The sequence below is a fragment of the Rhododendron vialii genome, chromosome 11a, assembly GCF_030253575.1.
Source record: "Rhododendron vialii isolate Sample 1 chromosome 11a, ASM3025357v1".
In the NCBI taxonomy this organism is placed as follows: Eukaryota; Viridiplantae; Streptophyta; class Magnoliopsida; order Ericales; family Ericaceae; genus Rhododendron; species Rhododendron vialii.
Genome location: NC_080567.1, coordinates 27,865,169 through 27,888,420, shown reverse-complemented (window position 1 = coordinate 27,888,420; position 23,252 = coordinate 27,865,169). Strand labels below are relative to the sequence as shown.

Here is a 23,252-nt window from a genome sequence, read left to right as displayed (position 1 = left end):
ATGATCCGATTTCGCAACACTGAACCAAATAATTCTAGCTATTATTTGCTTATTTGGTCCCTAGAATTTTAATCCTTGGAGACTTCAAAATCTGCTTTGATAGACAAAATTAATAAGTCGTATGACAATGAACTAAATGATCAATTCAAGAAATCCAATAGTATATCTTGTTTATTATCTTTGTAAGATGTCATTATAAACGTGAGTGGTCTTGTCGTAACAGCTGCATGCGGATGACGTGTTTTCTTATAATTAATCTCGTTATGCGTAATTTGGTTCGAAAATTTGGTTATTATTAATTCGTTAGGATAATAAGTTGCTTGTTATTCTCTAAAAAATGTGATAATCCCTTATGTAAAGCAAATTAAGATCACTACTACGGTCACATTTGAGGATCCGAGACATTTACTCCGTATTTTTAAGGATTAATATTTTAATCTCTCATACTAAAAATTAGGTCAATTACATATCGATAAAGATCTAATCAATCTGTAATCAAGTAGTAGGAGTAATATGGTAAAGTCTAGTGACACCGCACGCATTTTTTTATTCTATAGACACAAGTGTAGTGGTCCCCACACAAGTATTTCTGTGGAGCCCACCACACATGTGTACGGAGTTAAAAATGCAATTTTAAAGTACCGTGTCTGTATCATTTCTCTCGAGTACTAATATTTATCGGATGAACCAAGATACAAATAAATATTTGAGTTGTTTTTTCTTTTAAATAAAATTTCTATTATTTGCATATTGTTAACAATGCCCTTGTACCACTTGGGACATGATTAACAAAGCAAAATTATAATGGAAGAAGAACAAGAACTTTATGTGAGTTTCACTTTGGGTTTTGTCAAAAATCTTACGGAAAATGTCGGTCAAGAATGTATTTTGATAATTAATACCCGCCAAAGACATGCTGAGAACATTTATTAATGCTGAAAATACCTTTGAGATGTATTAATTATCAAAACACTTCATGGGCCGTGATTTTCCCAAACTCTTAGCATTACAAAAGAAGGAAAGAGGAGAAAAGGGATATGCAAGTCCAATTCAAGCCCAAGACTGTTCAAATTAATGTAAACCCAGTTCATGATATCCTCTTTTCTTCCCACTGGAGTATGAGCTTTGCCGTAAATTCTACTTTCATTCCTTTCTTGTTACCCAAAGTTTTGTATTCCATTAAGCTATTGCGATTTCACCTCTTTTTCTTTTTCTTTTTTAAATTTAAATTCTGTCTGACAACCCCATAGCGGACACACAAGATATTAGATAATTAGATTTTCGATACACTTTCACATACTTCTATTTACTCTTTACATTTTCAGTTTGGCTTTCATTTTGAATCTTAACACACGCCCCAACCCCATACCCCACGGAAAAAACTATACTATGTACAACCACCATGATCCATATATAATCTCATATGAAAATCTTCCACATGTGTTTGTTGCTTCCTAGGCCTCAAGTTTGAGAACTCAATCCTAGGTGCGATAAACTCCTGCAGGGTCGGTTTATATAGAGTTAATTTATTCTAATTGTAATTGGCGCCCTACCAATAGACGATGAGATATATTTGCTAAGAATTGTTTAAAGTATGCATAAGTTTGCACAGACACTCTGAATTATCAAAATAAGAGGCCCAAATAAAAACATCGCTCTGATTGCCTGAACTACAATTGATCACAATTGTTGGTGAAAATGGCACCAGAAAGTAGCAATATTTTTGTTACTTGTTAGTTACGTAGTTGCAACTAGGAAGGGAATCACTACTGAAGAAAACTTGCAACTCCAAAAAAAATAGTACACTTAACTACTACGACATATAGAATTAATACGGAAAAATATTATTTGCTCTTGGAGCACCATTACGTGGTGTTCCAAAGGCCTCTATCATCACACATTCACATGGAGCTCAGAACTAAATGTATGGACCAACGTGAAAGTGCGGTAATAGAGGTCCCATGGCGGTGCTCCAGGAGCACTGAATAATCACTCATATAATATTGGTTTTTTTTTTTTTTTTTTTGAACCAATATAATACAGGTTTGGGTAGATGGATAAAGCAAGAATGCATTAAACAAAAGCTCAATCATCATCAAACCATGCTGTAAAGGAGAGACAAAAAAAGCTATGGCTTTTAGAACCCATCTCTTCTCACTTGCCCGGCCCCCTCTCTGTCCCACCTTTACAACTAGCTCAAACCAAACCACACCCACCTAGCTCAGAATCTTCAATATATATCTATAGAATGTGTCACAAAGAGATACATACAAGTACCTGAACAATTGAACATTGTGGGCCGGAAATGAGGAGGGGACACCGGAAAATGTGGTGGTTGGTGGTGGTGCCTTGTACTAGCAAGAAGAGTTTGAGGACCGAATCGAGGAAGGACATTGAGGAAATACTCAAGACTAAGCTCGCGACAATCGAAGAAGAAGAGACGGAGATCATGACGGGTGATGAGAACCGGACGCTGGTCTCAAACAATCGCCGCGTGGCCAAGAAAGGGAACAAGAAGATGGTCGGTTCGAAGGTTGAGTTGGGGCGCCTTTTTATGCCCCGGCTGATCTGTTTTAAAGACTCTTACCTTGTGTTCATCAATGGAGTTGCTCCGAGAGGCCGCCCGGCTGGACTTCCTCAACCTTGAGCCTTCAAAAATTGCTGCATATGCTTGGCCATTTTAGTAGGAAGCTGAAGTGTTGTTTAGTTTGGTATTTTCTGTGAATGATTCTACGTATGTAGCATGGTTGTTTGGAAGCTCACAAATGACTACATTTAATTGTCATGAGCTCCAAGATTTAACATCTTTTCACTTTATGCTTTAATAAGAAGGACCATTAATTGTGCTTGTTTCTTCAATCCATTATTTTCTCATGTTTTCACTGCATCAATTCCTCATAGAAATTCATGATCCAAACACGGACCTAATGAAAGCGTACTCGGTGTCGGGATTCGGGGCATTATCAGGATTAGGATGTGAGGAAGGTAGATGAGCTTTCTTGAGTTGCAAGAGAAACTAAACTAAGGCTGCATTTGGTTCTTGCATTTGGAGGTAAAACAAGAAGGAAAATTATACTGAAATACACCCAAAATTTTACCCATCTTTCCCTTCCTGTCCTTTCTCCTCCAGAAATCCAAGATCCAAACATAGACTAAAGCTGTATATGGTTTCTGTTCATTTTGGATAATGAGAACAGAACAGTTCAGAAGAAAATAATCTTGAAAAGTATTGAAGCATCATGACTTAATTTACGGTGGAAACATCATATAACAAACCAAGATTTCTCATTCGAGCAATGTTACTGACACAACTTTAAAACACAACTCCGGACATAGTCGTGTCTGAAATTATTGGATGCACATGGGTCTACATACATCCAATGGCTTCGAACACAGTTGTGACCGAAGTTGTGTTCCTAGACTTGTTGTTCTCATTCAGACCATTATCAGCCTCAGTGTGAATTTCTCTTAAAAAAAGAGCAGCTTTTATTGCTTCAAGAGCCTCTAAAAGATGTGATGTTTGAAATCCTCTGGTACCTGGAAAAACCTGTTGACAATGTGGTGGTACGGTTTTTTAAAGTTTTCTTTTCCTTAACTATTTCTCCATCAGTAATCTTCAAGAGAAATTCACGCTAAGGCTGCGTTTGGTTCTTCAATTTATGGAGCAAAAGGAAATCGATTCAGAACATACATTGAAACACATCCACTACTTATCTTTCCCCTTCGCTTCCTTTTTCCTCCGAAAAAACCAAGATCCAAATGCTGAGTAACACTACATGTATCTTTTATTCATGTTGGGTAATGAAAACAAGCACATTTCACTCCAATATTAGGTACGAAGAGTTACACTACATGCTATCAGAAACAATGTCACTGACAGTAAATTTCCATGTTTTCTACATCCTAATAATTGAATGCGAGAGAACTGGAAGCCCCCAATGTCCCGAAAAGACAATCCCAGGGCATATGTCATCCATCATCTTCATTCGGTTGATAATCTCACAGTACATCTCATCAATCCTTTTTGGCGATATCAATATAGCAAATGCCCTCCAATTCAACTTTCTACACCGCGGTAGCCTAATGCCTCTGAATCTTCCATTCATTTTCATCGCCCAACGCCTTCTAGGCCTTGTTGCGGCCTTCTCATGATCAATGCCAGTCAGCTTCTCATAGCGAATCCTCCACCGGCCCCCAACCACATCTGGGGAATACATTTGCAATAACTCTTTAAAGTATGTGAAATTTTGCTTATGCACTAGGAGGAGACTTAGTTTTTGGAAACCTATGTGTCTGTAGAGGAAGGTGATCAATAGAAAGTGAGAGTCCAGGAAGCACATGGAGGATCTGCTTCTTATAGTGCCCTTCAACCAAATCATTGTGCAAAAAAGAGACAATTTTCTTTTGTTTGGATTCCCTCAACACATGGCTAGGCATCATTTTTGGACCTAATTCAATGTATAATGAGAGAAAGAGAGTCCAATGCAAAATGAGTTTAGTTCGTTAGTTGGCAGAGAGATGCTCTTTTCTTTTGACACATGGCTTACATCTCTCTCTCTCTCTCTCCAAGTTTTGTTTGGTGTGATGAGCAAATGATGCTTGGAATGTTCAAGCTTCAGGCATGTGCAATGATTTGATGTGCATGTTAGGGAAAAAAAAACAGGCAAAGATTTGTCTAAGAGGAAGGAATTTAGTTGTACTTTGCTAGAAGACAGTAGTCCTATTGTCCTCTGGCATATATGTTTTGACAGTGCTTAGATTGGAAACCAGTCAAGAATATAATGATTGGTCCAATTTTGAAGAAAACAGTCCCTAAGAATAGTTTAATTGAACGTCCAGCAAATCTAATTTGAAGACCATAGTGGAATACTAACATGTGTCAAATGTCAATCCACTTTTCTTGAAGCACAAAACTCTAGGCTTCCTTCCGTGAGTTTAGAATCAGATGATCAAAATGTTCTCTCTTTACATTCTCGGGATCCTCCGTATATCAGCTTAACATGGAAAGGAATTTAATGAAAGGGGCTCCAAGTCGCGGAGGTAGCCTCTTCACTTGCGGGGTAAGGCTGCATACATTCAATACTTCTCCAGACACTGCAGCAGTGGAGTCTCGTGTGTGGGGTAGCCCTATTACTTGGTTTTAAGAAGATACCATCTCAGTAATATGGTTTTGAATCCAACTGATCATAGTTCTCTTTTGTCTTTTGATTGAGATTTTACTGCAAAATTGTTCAAACTACCCAATGATTGTCCAAGAGAGGAAGGGGATAAACATGTGAATGAAACCAAGCAACAAGGAAATGAAGGCGTAGTTAGACAAACAAATGAACTGCATAATAGATCTGCTCTCTTTTTAAATTAATCCAAATTAAGTATGCACTGGCACTTACAGCTGGTGGATTATGTTAAAATTTTGAGGGGTCTATTTATCTACTACTTTGCACATGGAAAACAAAGTTAAGGTAAGGAATATAGTGAGCTGTAAATTCCTGTGCTATGTGGCCATTTTTTTTTGGTTACTCAAGGTGGAAGTGCACGTATAGTACCCTATCACCTTTGCCAAGCAATATTGCTCTGTCACACCACACTGCTATCTATAGGAGATTTTGCACCTGTATCGAAGTCGAAGCTAAAGTGCCACCATGTATGAATGGTGTTAAGAGTTTGTTTAATCCAATAATGGCCCATGGAGACTCTGGGCCTTGTCCAATCAAATTTATGAGTTTTCAACGGTGTGCAGTGTGAAAATGGTTTGACTACCATGTATAACTTTTCAAAGCACAAATTTATTTTATTTTAGTACTGAACTTCTCAACAAAACAAAATGGATTTGATAAATGTACCGACGTAATACAGGAACATTTGGCCCTCATTGTTTATAATAACATGTCAAAACATCGAGATTTGAGAGGAAAGCACAATATTTGCCCACTTACTAAGATCTTGACATTAGCATAAACAAAGAAACCAAATAGGCAATCGCAATGTAACCAAAGTCATCCTAATGGTTTCATTATCATTTACATTAGCATCTTCGGCAGACAGCATCATGCATTAAGATATCGGATCCTACCTTCTCACAAAATCCCCATTAACAGGCTTCACACTTCACAGAACCTAACATCAACCCACCAATATATACAGGCTTCACACTTCACAGAACCTAACATCAACCCACCAATATATACGGAAAAAACGCATATTATTACTTATTAGCATAGACATGGACTGGCAAACAAAACATTATACTCCAGTAGAAGTTCCAGAAGCTAATTCAGTAAATGTCAACCAGAAATCTCAATGGCCTTGACATTAGGCTTCTTCACCTCCTCTTTGGGAACAGTAACAGTCAAAACGCCGTTCTCCATCGCCGCCTTGACCTGATCCATCTTCGCGTTTTCCGGCAGCCTAAACCGGCGCAGGAACTCCCCGCTGCTCCTCTCCACGCGGTGCCACTTGTCGTTCTTCTCCTCCTTCTCGACGTTCCTCTTCCCGCTGATCTGCAGAACCCTGTCGTCCTCGACCTCTACCTTCACCTCCTCCTTCTTCAGCCCCGGCAGGTCCGCCTTGAACACGTGCGCCTCCGGAGTCTCCTTCCAGTCCACGCGAGTGGTCACGAACGCCGAGTTCTCGCGGGAGAGCTCGGGGAACGGAATGTCTCGGAAGGGGTCCCACACGTCGAGACCAAATGGATCGGACGAGATGCTGTTTCCTCGTCGGTTTCCGAAGAAGCTTGGGATCAGCGACATTGTCTGGTTTTCAAGACACGATGATGATTTTGGTGTGGAATTTCGAAGGAGAGGGTCTAGAGTTCTGTTTGGATGCCAAGAAAGCTGTCCAGGTTCGATGTGGAAATCGGGGACCTGTTGGGCATTAATAGGAAGCAGAGGATAATTCGAGTACTTTCGGGACTTGTCGCAGCAGAAAGCAGATGATTTTGGTCGACGAACCTTCTGGTACGTTTGAGAAATCTCTAGCGGTTACTAGTATTTGCATAGCCTAATTCATTTCGTTTAGTAACAGCCCAGCTCGGCCCAACATGGAGTGGGCCGGCCCAACTGCATTGCTTAAATTTGGGAAGAAAAATGACGGCCCATGACGTGTTTTGATAATTAATACCCGCCAAGGACATGCTGAAAACATTTGTTAATGCTGAAAATGTCCTTGGAGGGTATTAATTATCAAACACGTCCTTGACCGTCATTTTCCCAATTTGTATATTGTGTTGTTAATTCATTCAGCTTTTCATAGACACTGAGATAAATTTCTGTATAGACTGCAGGCCTCGTTCGGCTAAGGTTCTTATCTGTAGGAGTCTTCATCACATCTATGTTGGGGTCGAAGCTAAAGTTCCATCATATATGGGTGGTATTAGGAGTATGTTTAGCTCCAACAATGGGCTATGGAGACTCTGGGCTTGTCCAACTAAATTATGAGTTTTCAACACTGAACCAGCCCTCGATGTGTAGTGTGGAAATGGTTTGACTACCCTATAGAATTTCTCAGAGCACAAATTTATTTTAGTACTACAACAACAAAAAAGATGGATTTAATAAATGTACCAACGTAATTGGAAAGAATACCAAGACATATTTTTCAAAATAGACAGCCCGTACAGATGGAATTTTAACAAGATGGAATTTTAACAAAGGAGCTCATGACAAAAATTTAATTACATGCATATGCATGAAACATTAGTCTTCACATTTTTACGAACAACACGCAACAACAAAAGTAGACTCCTATTGAACAATGTCACTCCCGACTTTAAATCTTGGCTCCGCCATTACGTCCTCATGTTACGATTTGATAATGACATAATGTTGGACCCCTTTTTCCTTCCAAAAACCATTTTTGAGCAGTGTTAAAAAATAAATAAAAAATGGAAATGGCAACAACATGGGCTGCAGCCTCAGGCACAACTCGTTCGCATTCCTTGAATCCAGTGAACATTCTCAGGCAGATGAAGCACACATACACCACTTCCCAAATGGAGCTTGACCATCACAAATAAAACACTAGTAGTAACTTTAAATCCACCAAGCAATCTCTCTCTCTCTCTCTGGATTGAAAACATCTAATGTTTACATAGAGGCAAATGATGGAACTCTTTTACAGAAAGTAATTGCCTTGGAAACGAAATGAGGATATAAAAATGTGCGTTTTCTGTGGGCACCATGGCTCGAACCCTTGACATGGCAAATGACACCACAAAGCTTTGGCGTTTTCTAAGAAATTGTTAGTTAAAAGGGCATGTTTGATTGCTGAACTTTACGTCTTGCGGAATAGGACTTGTTTAAAATAGTATGTAATCCATGGAATAGGACTATTTCAAAATAACCTCACGGGCAATTTCCTTATTGCAGAACTGTATCCCATATGACTCAGGATCCAGCTTCTTGGACCGCAGAAGAGCCGGTGCAATTCAATCTCGGCTGTTCATCTTGACAATTAATTAATGGTTCATATTGCAAAAAGTACAAGATACTTTCAGCAAATCTGGACCATCTAAAACACTTTTGGACGACAACGATTGCAGGAACTGTCCTCGGCAAATCAAAAGTGGCCTACAGATAAGCTGGAATCTGTAACTCACGTAACGCCCACTTATCTCCTTAACGCATCCCATATAACTAATCTAATGCCCCGTTAGTCCATTCGAGTCTCGAGAAGCTGCCCGAGCCTTGCTACTTTCTTGAAACGGACTTCTAAGAAGATGGGCTTCCAGTAGAAGCCCGTTTGGAACCGGCCATTATTCAAATAACTTACATCCAGCTTTCCCCCCAATATATATTTGGAGTTCTAATGTCCTGCAGATCTTATTGTTCATATGAAGGCCAGCTAGCCTTTTGTGTTGATAGCGAATTCCGTGTTTGATGATAATAATAAATGTCAGAAGATTGTGTAGTAGCTCTTATGGCACGGGAGGCAATCGTGATGGTGTTGTGATGCCATAGGCTTGTGCAAGATGTTGTGCCTAGTGGCAGCTAGCTCGGGTGTTCTATCGATCTAGCCCGGTGAAAAGCACACGTCATGCCACACCTTTTTCTGATGTAAAGCAAAAATGGAGACTTTTGTATTTTATTTTTATTGTTTTAGAATAAGATTTTGACTAGGACTATTTTCGTTTAGGTTAGAATTATTAACTTTTCGTATTCAGTTTGATTTTAATTTTTACCTTTATTAGGATTCTTGGTTTACAAGAATTAGAATTTTATTTTAATTAATTAGAAAATATCTTTTCTTTAATGCCATTTGTTTTGACATGATTTAAGATTTCTTTTACAGCAGGATTTCGCGGGTTAGGGTCTTATAAAAAGGGTTGTAACCTATTCAATTATTCAACTTTTAAACTTTTAATCAATAATATTGCAGAGATTCTATCTTTCTTTCTTGTGCGCAAGATTTGCTCGATGCAACGGGTTGTTTTATCTCGTTTGGACTAGTACACTAACTAGTCTCTCGTGAATCCAGCTGCGTCAAGTGGTATCAGAGCCACGCTTTTCCTGGTTCGATGGTACCAAACAAAGTTGAAGACACACCCATTGACGTTGGTCGTGGTGAAGGATTTAACAGGACTCGCACCAAGGGATTTGTCCATGTTCAATCTGTTAAACACAAAGTTGATAGGAACCCCGTTGAGAGATTTGCCCGCAACCAACCTATTAATCAAAACGTCTCCGGAAGATATTCTTACTATCAACTTGATAGTGACGATGAATCTGAAGACGAGTTATTTGAGGATTATTATAGATATCAGTCGAATAAGCGACATTCAAGGTCTGGAGGATTTTATCGCACAAATGACGACTTTTTAACTTTTCAAGTAGAACCAATAATTCCTACTTTTCATGGGTATTGCCATCCTGAAAATTTTATTTATTGGTTTCGTAAAGTAGATAAATTCTTTGAGTTCTACATGGATATTCCTAAAGAGAAGAAGGTCAAATATACGGCTCATAAATTATATGGCTATGTTTTTACGTGGTGGGAACGATTGCAGTCCAATAGATTGTGACAATATAAACAACCCATTAGGACATGGCCTAAGATGAGACGATTGATGAGTGATAGATTTCTTCAATCAAATCGTGACAGGAGTTGTATCAGGAATACCAGAAAAAACTTGAGTCAAAACAAATGTTCCAAGATAATTTTGATTTGCAATATAGCCATGTTACTGCTGATACAAATTATTCAAGAAATATGCCAACGAATTTGACTCAGTTAAGCTCCGGAGGTCAAAAATCAAGTTTCTTCAAGTTTCAATCAATCGTTTCACAATTATTATAATGGATATGAGGTCGCAGAAGAGGAAGGAGATCGGCTTGAACTTGGTGACGAAGAAGAAGCTGGAGATGAAGAAGCTGGTGGTGAAGAGGAATGTCCAAGTGCCAATATGCTCGAACAACAGTTTGATCTTGATGGAGCTACAACCAATGAGGTAATTGTATGCGAGGATGAAAATATCGCAATATCATACCAAGTACAAGAACCGAAGGGAGAGGAAAGTCATGAATTGGTGCATATATATAATTTCTCAGCACGTTAATACCACCCTCAATATTGAGCTTTGTGAACCACATGGAGCTATTACTTGTCCTAGTGATGAAGATAATACCAATGCTCTTCATGCAACATCATGTGTACTTGATCTACCAACCAATTTTAAAATGGATCAAAGTCAAGAGAAATGCAATTTCAGAATGAAGTTCAAATTGTTGATTTTCTTGGGCCGGAGCAGTTTGAATTTGCGCTCAATTCTCATATAGTAGATATTGTCAATCAGTTGAACTATGCGGAAAAACTATATTGGCGAGTATACTTCTTTTAAAATTTCTTTTGGAAGACGAGCGAGAGGCTGAAATATTCCAAATATCTATTTCTTTGGAATGGAAGATGGCAAGTTTCTAAGGAGAACTCGCCCTCGAGTTCTTTTGAAGAAAAGGAGACTGATGTAGGACAAAAATAGAGAGTTTTTGTATTTTATTTTTATTGTTTTAGAATAAGATTTTGACTAGGAATATTTTCGTTTAGATTAGAATTATTAACTTTCCGTATTCAGTTTGATTTTGATTTCTACCTTTATCAGGATTCTTGGTCTACAAGAATTAGAATTTTATTTTAATTAATTAGAAAATATCTTTTCTTTAAAGCCGCTTGTTTTGACATGATTTAATATTTCTTTTACAGTAGGATTTTTAGGATTAAGGTTTTATAAAAAGGGTCGTAACTTATTTAATTATTTAACTTTTAAACTTTTAATCAATAATATTGCAGAGATTCTCTCTTTCTTTCTTGTGCACAAGATTTGCTCGTTGCGATGGGTTGTTTATCTCGTTTGGACTAGTACGCTAACTAGTCTCTCGTGAATTTCGCTGTGTCATTTTCCCTCTTCGTCTTGGACACCATGCCACGTTTCGACATGTACCCAAGTACAACACTTTTTTTTTTTTGGGTAACGGAGGAACAATCCTACAATATTTTCTTCTGTTGTTTGTTGAATGTTAGATTAATGTTGATGGCATTCTTCTTAGAACTATGTAATCTTTTGTTTTTGTTTTTCTTTCCCGAAATATGAGGGGATTAACTTAGTGAATTCAATGGCACTTGACAATCAGAAACAGGGGAGAGATCTTGTCAACTACGCACCGGTGGCCTTGAAAAAGCACCTTTATGTAAATCAAGTTTGATCCAAGAAAGAAAGGGGAAACAGACATGTTCCTCTTTTAGGATATTATAACTTAGTGAATATCAGGCAAAAGATATGAACTGAACATGCCTTAGAATCAGAAAAGGCATTTAGAAGCAAATGTGGGGTTGCATGCATGTGAGTAGCATGTGGAAGAAATTTTACTTTTCCACGCAAATGTGAAACAGATATTCCCCCACCCATGCAGTAGGGTAGCATCCACAGCGGGTTTGACATTATGTAACAGGATTTCGGACCTGACTCCGACAACGTTATTTACTTTTGTATCGATTCACTCGTACCACCGATACCATTACATTTCTCGATACCTTGATTCACATTCTATACAAGATGCAGGAATTAGTTTGATGTCTGGCCAAAGAGTGCACGTAATACATGTAAACATAGTTTTAAGCTGAAAATGAATGACACCTATATATATATATATATATATATATATATATATATCTATATATATATATATATATATATATATATATATATATATTGAAGTATGGAAATGGATTGATTTAATGAACTTCACGTATGACTGTCAAACTCTCTACCAGAAGTACAGGGATTAACGTTTTTCGGAGCGTAGAGAAATCCCTTGAAAGTAGTCTTTTTCACAAAGGCTGGCTCTTCGAAGGAAATCCCTCCTACGTCGAACTTCTTCTGCATCTCTTTCACGATGCGTGAAGTTGGTCTTTGTCTAGGTATTCTAGACCTAGATGCGATGCCCCTTTTGAAACGGAGGGGGAAAAAGGTAGTAAATAAGAAAAATTCCTCCGCTATTGTTTGGTTCTTAGAGATAGAGAGAAGAAAAACATAGAGCTCACAAGACAATTTCCCTGGAACTTTTCTTAACACTTTCCTTCTTAATTATTTTTCTGTCTTTCTCTAAGTTCCAATGTAGCCGTAAGGTTTTTGTTACATCCGTTGCCCCCCCTTGACAGGGAATGAGTGATGCATGATTCTCAAACTACAGCTGCAAGGCGAACTCTTTATGATTGCTGTATGGTTTGATTCAGTATGGCATAGCAGTCATCCAATCGTTGCGAATTCCATACTAATTTCGGCACTTTGATTAGCTTTTTATCGCTGTAATCAGCAAGTGAGATTTCAAGTCACTGTCACCTATGATGTACTTTCTCTGGTGCTTATACTATGTAACGCTTTCGCTTCGTTTGATTTCCAATAAAGCAAGAACAGAATCAACCATACATCTGATTGCATGTATACACCTGTTAGCAGTGCACATGGAAACTATTCCATTGTCATGATCACGGAAATTCTAACGCGTCTCTTGTTTCTAGAACTATAATTCTGCTAGGCTCTACAAATGACTGCACCTTTTAAGCCTTTCATTTCTCTATTTGACTAGATTCATGTTACTCGATTATATAACATTGAATAAGTCTGAGAAGTAAAAACCTAGGTTTATAAACTAATTATCAATCTCTCGGGAACTTAATTAGGTCTTGGGATAATCTGCATGATGAACCAAAGCCGGTTTTCCAAATCTCCTGGAAATGAAGGAAGGTAATATAGCGATGATTGGCAAGTTAACCCTTGCATCATCCGCCAACGAAACAAGAAAAACAAAAACTGTGGAAGTGCCGAATGGGGAAGTTCAAACTGTGGAAGTGTATGGTTTTATAATACCATACTATAGGGCTAATTGGGGCTTAAGGATGGAAAGTGACCTCTTTTTTTCCTTTTCTTTGTTTGGCTCTTGCACATATGAATGACCTATGGCCGTGGGATGTCTATTCATATGGGTGATATGCAGGAGAGTGAGACCCCCATGTCCTTTTATGAACTCAAATGGATGCTCTGGAGGCATCAATTAAAAAGTTGCTTTTGAGTTGTGACTTTTGCTTAAAACGAGAGTGAATTGGCTCATCATCTTTGGCAAGAAGCTAAGAGATCCATCCTTCCCCCCCATTATTAATTTGTGCTTGGGTGAACCCACTTAATACTGATTAAAAATTTGACAAAAACCACAAACACGTTGTTCAACTATTGGTGTTAGGTCACAAGAAAGTGTTTTCTTGTGAATTGCTAATTCTGGCGTGGATTTTGACCAGACCAAAAAGAGGATTAGTCGAGGTGCGCGTAAGTTGGCCAAGAAACTCTTAGCCATCAAACCAATAAAAAGAAGGGAGATCACTCTGAGCAGTGAGCATTGACCCAGGAATATTACTTTACCCTAGTTCACCATGTTGCAGGGACCTACTTTTAGTTGGACAAAAGATATGCCTACAGGTACTTGATAAGAGAAATTTTTTTAGTGCCAAGCGGGTACCACATGGTGTCCGCTCGCACATCTGAGCCGTCTATTATGTGTTTGAATGGCTCAGATTTGGAGAGAGAAAAATAAGAGAGAAAGTGTTGGGATGAGAGGAGATAGAGGGTTTCAATCCGAACCGTCCAAAAGTGTATCGGACGGCTTTGATGCGCCAAGCGGGTACCACGTAGGATATATCCGCTCGGCACTGAAAAATCACTCCTGATAAGAGTTCACTACTACATTATATCTTTCTTGGCCATGAGTAGAAAGTTAATGGGTTAGTTAGTAATTAAGTTCGACGACTACGAGAAGTGTTGATGTTGCTCTATCACCTCGAATTTAAAATCTCATATTCACAAGCACAAAAGTACTGTGCTGGCTACATGTACAATCATTGAGTCAGTTGTCGCGTTGCGATACGTATCACGATTGTGTTGGGTTAGTGAAAGACGCGCACTTGTTCCTATTAGCAGCTTTTTATTGGTTAGCTAGACCTTGATCGGACGCGCGTCTAAGATTGAGTAACAATTCCACTGCGTGCTTTTTATTGCAAATTTCTGATAAAACTAACCTAGTATTAGTAGTATTGCACGTACATCCCCCCTCTCTCTCTCTCTCTCTCTCTCTCCTCTCCATAATGGACTGCTTTGTGGAAGTGGACTTGCCAACATAAGCACCCACCTGAGCATTTATCCAAATCATAGATGAAAGTGGCAATGAATGACCCTGTAGTAGTGCAGGGTGCACTACAAGTCTACAAAGGTATTGGGCGCGATCCGAGCAGTCAATCTCTACTGTTTCAAATTTTAAATGGTATACTACAGGTAAGATAAGTATATATCGTACCTGGTCTGTGAACTATATTTAGTAAATTTGAACCATTAAAAACACTTTTGGATGAGTCAAATTGGGCATTACACCCCTTTTGGTACACCCCTACACTACAAGGCCCCGAGTTCGCTAATGGAGTGAGAGTTACATACAAAATGGATGCTCTCTCGGCTTATATATATGTTAAACGGCCACCTTTCAATAGACATGCATTACTCGCTCTGCTATTACATACAAGCCATCACTAGCACTGCATTCAGCATGTAGTTTCTCTCCTAAGTAACTGCCAAACCACACAACTCCTGCTGATCATGAGAAACATGGTAAGTTTGCGCTCTCTCTCTCTCTCTCTCTCTCTCTCTCTCTCTGTCTCTCTCTCTCAGTAGTAGTAACATTTTATGTGATGCACGAGCAGGAGAAAGAGGAAGAAGCCACCAAAGCAGACTACAACTCCCTTCAGAACTGGTCTAGTACCAATAAAAAGAAAGGTGGATTCAAAGCAGCTTCATTTGTTTTTGGTAAGCAAATTAAACTTACGTGCATACATGCACCAACACTTCAAGGCTAACATATATATATACTTCTGTAAACATGTATATTTTCCAAAGAAAATGTTATCAAGCCTGAATGTTTGCGTAAAATCTTGAACGAGCGAAATTGATCCGACAAACATTTTTCTAATTGAAATGGATCTTGATCGCTGATCAGTACGTGTGTACGTGCAGTGTTTGTGTTATTTGAGAACATGGCATTCGTGGCAAACATGGTGAGCCTGGTGCTATACTTCTACCTGGAGATGCACTTCGACATCCCTGGCTCTGCAAACACTCTCACAAACCTCATGGGTTCAACTTTCTTGCTCTCCATTATCGGTGCATTCATTTCGGACACTTTCTTGGGCAGATACACTACGGCCCTGATTTTTGGAGTTCTAGAAGTACTGGTAAGATCATGAAATCATATACCATGCAAATACTTCACTCAAATAGTAAAGTCAATCGGACATGAATTCTGAATAGCCATATGAACGAAAGGAGCTGCTTCCTAATTCATTACTCCCTCCGTCCCTTTAATTTTAAGTGTCTTCTGAGAAAAGACATACAATTTTTGCGATAGAAAAATAAAGTACTTATGTGCATAATTGTTAGACCGTGGACACTCACCATCTGTAGAATCAAAGGAAACTTGAACAACGATTCCAGCTGAAACCAGATCCACCTTCGAATATCAAGTTACAATAGCAGCCTAATTTATGCGTTCGACAACACCAAAATCTCATTGTTGATTCATGATCGGTGTTCGCATCGATTGTATTGCAGTCTTTGGTGCTGATGACCATCCAAGCCCACGACCACAACTTACAACCAAGGCCCTGCAACAAATCAAGCTGTGTAAAAGGAGGCATAGCAGTGATGCTATACACATCACTGTGTCTACTGGCGTTGGGCACCGGCGGGGTCAAGGGGGCTCTACCTGCACTGGGTGCAGACCAGTTCGACCAAAAGGTCCCTAAAGAGGCCAAGGCTCTGGCCAGTTACTTCAACTTCCTTCTGTTCAGCACCAACGTGGGCGCCGCCGTGGGAGTCACCGTTGTTGTCTGGGTCAGCGCCAACAAAGGGTGGTGGTGCGGGTTTCTCATTTGCACTGTTGTTACTGGTATTGGGTATGCTGTGCTCGCCGTTGGAAGGCCTTTCTATCGGATCCAGGCGCCCGGGGAGAGCCCTGTCATCAGGATCGCACAGGTCTCTATCTATCTCATAATGATTGTACAATAATCAAACTCGTTACATGATCTAGCTATTAACGGAATGATGTGATAAATGATATTATTTTACTAAAATGTTATTTAGCGATTGATTGATTGTGTTTGTATGACTTTGACAGGTGATTGTAGTGTCTTTCAAAAATCGAAGGATGAATCTGCCAGAGAGCCTGGATGATAAACTCTATGAGATCAAGGAAAAGGAATCAATTTCTCAGGAGCAAAAACTTTCACACACCAAACAATTCAGGTGATATAATCCAGACTTTGACGGAGGAATAATCTTAGTGCTGATTAGGGTACTCAAGAGTACTCTGTATTGAGAAGGACCTGTTTGGTTACCATGCATCTTGAAATGCACTTTTGCATAGGGGTGTTCAAGAAGACCGTCCGAACCGTAAAATCGGTCCGGGTCTTATTTGGTCCGGTTCTGCAGTTCTACGGTCAGGTTATGGTTCCAAAAAAATAAGAACCGTTAATTTGGTTCGGTTACTGGTTCTGAATTAATGAACCATGGTTAGAACCAAACCGAACCGTTGAAAACTAAGATAAATATAGATATATATGTGTGTGTAATTAAATATGTATTTGAATTTGGTAGGTTAATCTTTTCCTTGCTAAACTTAATTTATTTAGAGATGAAATTTTATTTATTAGGAAAGCTTTTATTTTCTTCCTTCCTTTCTTATTTCAGCAGATTATCTTTCTATTTCTTTAATTTTATGAGTTCATATTTTGTGAATAAGTGTTTAAATGCTTATTGGATAGAACCAGAATCGAACCAAAATCGGACCAGTCTTGTGGTTTTGTTCTAGTTAGGTTCCATGCATATATTGGTTAGGTTCTTGTTCTCAATTTTCTAAAACCGTTTGAAATAGTCCGGTTACTGATTTTCTAGAAAACCGGACCAATCCGGACCATGTGTACCCCTACTTTTGCACAACATTTTCGGAAACTCTTCTTCTTCTTTTTTGAAATAATATAAAAAAACACTCAATGATCTCATAGATCTAATTGTATTCTAGGTGAGAAAATAGAGAATCCAAAATAGTTTATCTTCTTTTGGTGTTTTTCCTAATTATAGAAACTGATGTTTCCTAAAGCATTTCCCAGAAAGTTTCTACTTTCTAGTGTACTTAATTTTCTTCTTTCTTTCGTTTTGTGTGTTTTGTTCTTCCTTTATGAAGTTTTGTTAAATTCGTGTGATATTTTTTAAATTAATTATTCGTCTCGACGAGGGGTCGTCTAAAAAGTAAAGATATGGCCGAAAGCAAACAAAAAAGTTCACTAAAAACTGAAAAAATATCAAACAATTGTCTTATTTGTCTAACTTATCGTCTAATTTGAATTTTTTCAACACCGGTCCATATTTTTATACTCCTCCGATTCGTTTCAACCAATTAACCCCATAAATTACGACAAAAAGCTAAACAAAAAGTTACAAAAAGTAAAAAATACCAAAATAAGTTTCAGACTTATAAGTTTATAAGAACGAAGCTTAATTGGAGAAAAAAAATCATCGCAAAACATATATAAGATACTAAAAGTACAGCCCATTTCTAACCTAGTATAAAATTCCCATTTTGACCTCAGGTGCCTGGACAAAGCTGCAATTCTTAGAGAAGATGTCAAGCCCACTTCATGGACTGTATGCACGGTGACCCAAGTAGAGGAAGTCAAGGTCCTAACCAGAATGGTGCCCATAATAGCCAGCACCATCATATTGAACACTTGTATGGCCCAACTCCAAACATTTTCAGTCCAACAAGGCAACCGTATGGACCGCTCCTTGGGCTCCTTCGAGGTCCCCGCGTCATCAATTCCCATAATACCTCTGCTCTTCATCGCTATTCTCCTTCCCATCTACGAGTTCATTTTCGTCCCTTTCGCGCGCAAAATAACACACCACCCGTCGGGTATAACCCAGCTCCAACGGGTAGGGGTTGGCCTAGTTCTGTCCGCGGTCTCAATGGCGATAGCGGCTCTTGTGGAAGTGAAGAGGAGGGATTGGTCCATTAAGAGCCCGTTAAAGCCTATCAGTCTCTTCTGGCTCTCGTTCCAGTACGCCATTTTCGGAGTCGCGGACATGTTTACCCTCGTAGGGTTATTGGAGTTCTTTTACAGAGAAGCCCCTGCAGGCATGAAATCCCTCTCCACTTCATTCACTTATGTTTCTATCTCATTGGGCTATTTCTTGAGTGGTGTGCTTGTTGATATCATCAATTCAGTGACCCAAAGAATAGGCCCAGGCAGAAAAGGGTGGTTATTTGGGCAGGATTTGGATCTGAACCAATTGGATCTGTTTTATTGGTTCATGGCAGTTCTTAGTTGTTTGAACTTTTTGAACTATCTTTATTGGGCCTCGTGGTACAAGTACAAGACGGACGAGCCCAAGATTGAGCCCAGTAAAAATAGAGCCCTAGTTGTGGAACAACAGAAGTAAGACCACTGCAGCTGGGCCTAATGACTAAAATGGGCCTACTTTTGTGTGTGAATGTTTGCATTTGTATTTTGTATATATACTTTAGACAAGTTGTATGAGATTGTTTTGGGTTTTCACCATTCTGCCTGTAGGACTTGATATTGTAAAAACGGTATATGGCGCTAGAATATATCGCCGTTTTGTTTTATATCACGGCTTAGTTAATTCGATGCTTGTTATTAATTGCATACTCAAGTTTGGAGAAAACTTGTACGAGTGAAAACTCACATAATTTTTTACGAGACAAATGATGGACTGTTTTACAAAGTATTGCGGTTGCTTTTGAAGAAATATGGGAGTAATATCGACCTTCCAACTTTGTTACTTAGGGACATGTTTTGATTGATTGAGAGATGTCCCCATGTAGTAGTCCCTCTGACGTGCAATCCTTAATGCATGCCCCTTTCTCCCCTATTTGAGCGACTACCTTTATATCCTGAGTGTTGAGTTGAATGAGAATATTGGACAATTACACACATGCAATCCACTCTTAAATATTCGTATTGCAAATCTAACCAAACAGTGTTGAGCTTCTTAAGCCTGATTTGATTTGGATCAAGCTTCGTTGACTATTGAGGATTTGACCTACCCAATCAAGCTGCGAGATCCAGGGGTAGCACTCTTGAAATCTAGACAGGGGTATTATATTTGGTGCCAGAAACCCCTAGTCTGTAAATTTTTGCTATACGCAACAGCCGATGTAAGTTATACTCTATTCATCATTCGATTGGCTACAGATGTTTCGGATGCTCAGGCATTTTGCAAAAAAATCACTCAATTTAATTGTACAGATGAGACTATTGTTTCAATTAGCTGACAACCTTTTTGTTTGTAGTACAACAAAATTGCGTCTAAACTTATGGCTATTGGCCTTATGAGGGTGGTCAAACGGTAAAATAACAGTGATGACGTTTGGGAAATCAACTACATGTCATGTTGATCGAATCAAATAGTTTGAGCACACGTTAAACGATTGCTTGAACTAGTGTTAGCCCGTACCTACGGCACTATGCATCCCGGTTGAAAAGGGATGACAGTTGTGTGATTTAGGTAAAAACCACGGGCATTTAACTGGAAAGTGGGAGGATGCACTACAGCTTTTGGATCAAATGAATCTAAGCCGTTCCAACAACTTATCTCCACACCCTTCTGTTTTATAATAGAGATTGGACAATTCGATTATTACCAATAGCGGGCATGATGGCATTAAAAATAGGGCCGGACTATTTGCAACTGCGAATTTGCTATATGCAGCCAATTCATAAGATGGAATCCAAAAATTTCCTCTTATGAATTAACTACATGGAGCAAATTCGCAGTTGTATTTAGCAGCACCCTAAAAATATAGCCGGCACGACAACGTCACAGCCACTAACAAGTAACAAGAAGGCTAAATTGATTGACTAATCTTTATTAGCCACCAGGAACAATCATTCACATTTAGTCACTATATATATCTTCGGAAAAGATATCTGCACTGACGGTTTCCGTAGGGAAACCGTACCGACGGCCACGTGCGGCCGTCTCCGGCCACCGGACGGCCGATCCGAGCCGTTCAAAAATTTAAAAAAAAAAAAACGAGGGGGCCCCTACGCGGGAATCAACGGCATCCGAGGTGTGTAAGGTGCTTGATCCGAGCATCCTTTTTTCGTGTATATATGTATATTCGCGGGCCCCCTCGTTTTTTTTTTTATAAAATTTTTAGACGGCTCGGATCAGCCGTCCGGTGGCCGGAAACGGCCGCGCGTGGCCGTCGGTACGGTTTCCCTACGGAAACCGTCGGTGCAAATAGTAGTCCTCATCCATATATCTTAAACAAATGTAAATTTTTATACAAACTTACCAAAAATGAAAAACTTAGCAAACTTTGACTTGGCATGTTGAAGTTTTGAATGTTCTTGAATATTTTTATAATTTTTTGTTAATAAGTTAAGATTTTTTCCAGAGAGAGAGAGCGAGCTACACCAGCTAGCTAGATATACCCAAACAATAAAATCAGCTGATTACATTATCTTTAAAATCGCTAAAGGAAAAAAATACAAATCACAAAGCAGTGAAAGATACACCAAAGTGATTTTTTGTTAGAAGATAAATGAACAAGGCCTAAAGGGTTGTTTAGACATAATTAAAATCGCAAGTATCAGTCTCAAAAGAGTTTTTTGGATTTTTATTTTGTATCTTCCATACACTTTCGAATTAAAAGACTAAGTTAACCTTTACATTTTATTCAAGGAGTTGTAAGAGAATTTTAGAAAAGGGCAACAGGATCCACAACACATCATAATCTATTTTCAGATTAAAATGCAAACACTTTCACAGATTTACAATCTACATATACTATTATTTAACAAACTTTTAATTTGAACTATCTTTATTGGGCCTCATGGTACAAGTACAAGACAAAAGGGCCCAAGATTGAGCCCGTACAAAAGCCCAGTAGCAGAATGCCGTCCCTAAAGGAAGAAAGAAAACACTACGAAAAGCTTGATAAAACTTTTAATATAACGGGTTATTTGTAGGATCCGGATTCTCTCTGGTCCCGATCGGACCGTCCATTGTTATAATCAACGTCCTTTGTACAAAATATTAGTACTATAAAACTGAGACGTTTATGAACAATATATATTCCAAGACACTAGAGAGGATTTCGTTTGAGCGTAATCTATCGAATATTGAACTATACCTATCCGTCGGGATCAACAAAAATAAAACTTATACCTATTCATTTGGAAAGAGTCTTGAAAGTTATTAATTGCGAGACTTGGATATCATCTCAACGACATTGATATCAATTTTATGAGCTGATTCAGTTATTTGGACGCTTCACTATGTTCATCTAGATAACATGTTTAACTCTTGACCATCCCTTTGACGCTCCTAAATTTTTAGCATATACTGCATGAAATTCTCGTCGTTCCGAATTTTTATTCACTCAGGGCACATTCCATCTAATAAAAAAAGATTAACTACTTTATTGGAAAAATGTGCATCTTTCACTTTATTTTTCTCTTAAAGATATAGGATAGTCAAGGTGACATTGATAACTACATGTAAAATTCACCAATGGGTAAGAAAAATCATTTTAACATTTGCATTTGTTATTGAAATCCAGAACTATCTTTTCTGACATACTACTTCCGATTTGAAACAAGAGGTTGCTCTCTCTCTCTCTCTCTCTCTCTCTCTCTCTCTCTCAATATGTGATGAGGGATTATACCTTGGGTGCACCATTACTTCTTGTCTCTGCTATCACGTGACCACAAACCCTTATTTTTGTTTTGATGATGGCATTTCTTTTGGGTTGGTCGGGAATAGGGGTGTCAAATGGCGGGTTTGGGTCAAAATGGATAAGTTGTTAGTGGGTTGGATTTTTAATGGGTCATTGACCCATTTAGACTCATTAATTATGAGTTTAATTACTCATACCCAACCCAGCCCATCCCATTTATTTAAAAGCACACCCGACCCGCCCATTAATCCAATTACATACGATATACTAAAATGACCATATTACCCTTGTAAATTTAAAGAACTAAAATACCATGTACACTAAAATTACCATACTATCCCTCTACTAAAAAATGACCAAATTACCCCTGTACACTTAATTACCATATTGGTCGCTCTTAATTACCGAATCGCAGCTTATTCAAGTGGCTTATTTTTTTGTCTTTATTCAAATGTTTTTCGCATTTGTTAGTTTTTTTAAAATTTTTTGAGGATTATTGCTTTGTCATGACGAAAAGAATCTAAAAAGTAAAAAATTACGATCAAAATAAATATTTTTTTGAATAAAGACAAAAAAATTAGCTTATTTTTGTCTTCATTCAAAAAATTTAGGTTTCGCTCATAATTTTTTATTTTTTAGATTCCTCCTGTCATGTCGAAACAATAATCCACAAAAAATTAATGAAAAACAAAAAAATGCAAAAAAAATTAAATAAGAACAAAAAAATAAGCCACAAACAAGCCAACTTTCCATTCATAAGTTGAATTTTCTATTCGATCAGAATCAAAACTAGCCCATTGCAAGATGTATATATCTTTTTTTTTTGTTTTTATTCAATTTTTTTTCGTATAACTGCGGTGGACGTCTTACAATTTTGAAAAAAGAAACCAGAGACAGATGACGATCATATTTGACCATTGTAAGAGAGAGAGAGAGAGTTGTTTGAGGCAAATTCAATCACAT

General features: G+C 38.3%; 2 protein-coding genes across 2 annotated transcripts; one reads left to right on the top strand and one right to left on the bottom strand.

Annotated features, from left to right (window-relative positions):
- Positions 1–6,183: 6,183 nt before the first annotated feature.
- LOC131308529 (18.5 kDa class I heat shock protein-like) lies at positions 6,184–6,919 on the bottom strand. Its single transcript, XM_058335467.1, has one exon. It carries the CDS (start codon positions 6,747–6,749, stop codon positions 6,285–6,287), a length of 465 nt encoding a protein of 154 aa, XP_058191450.1. The 5' UTR covers positions 6,750–6,919; the 3' UTR covers positions 6,184–6,284.
- Positions 6,920–14,558: 7,639 nt separating this feature from the next.
- Positions 14,559–19,208, top strand: LOC131307644 (protein NRT1/ PTR FAMILY 4.5-like). The gene is made up of 6 exons (XM_058334266.1): positions 14,559–15,139; positions 15,232–15,334; positions 15,542–15,759; positions 16,136–16,558; positions 16,701–16,828; positions 18,172–19,208. The coding sequence occupies exons 1-6, from the start codon at positions 15,128–15,130 to the stop codon at positions 19,019–19,021; spliced, it is 1,734 nt and encodes a 577-aa protein (XP_058190249.1). The 5' UTR covers positions 14,559–15,127; the 3' UTR covers positions 19,022–19,208.
- Positions 19,209–23,252: the final 4,044 nt, after the last annotated feature.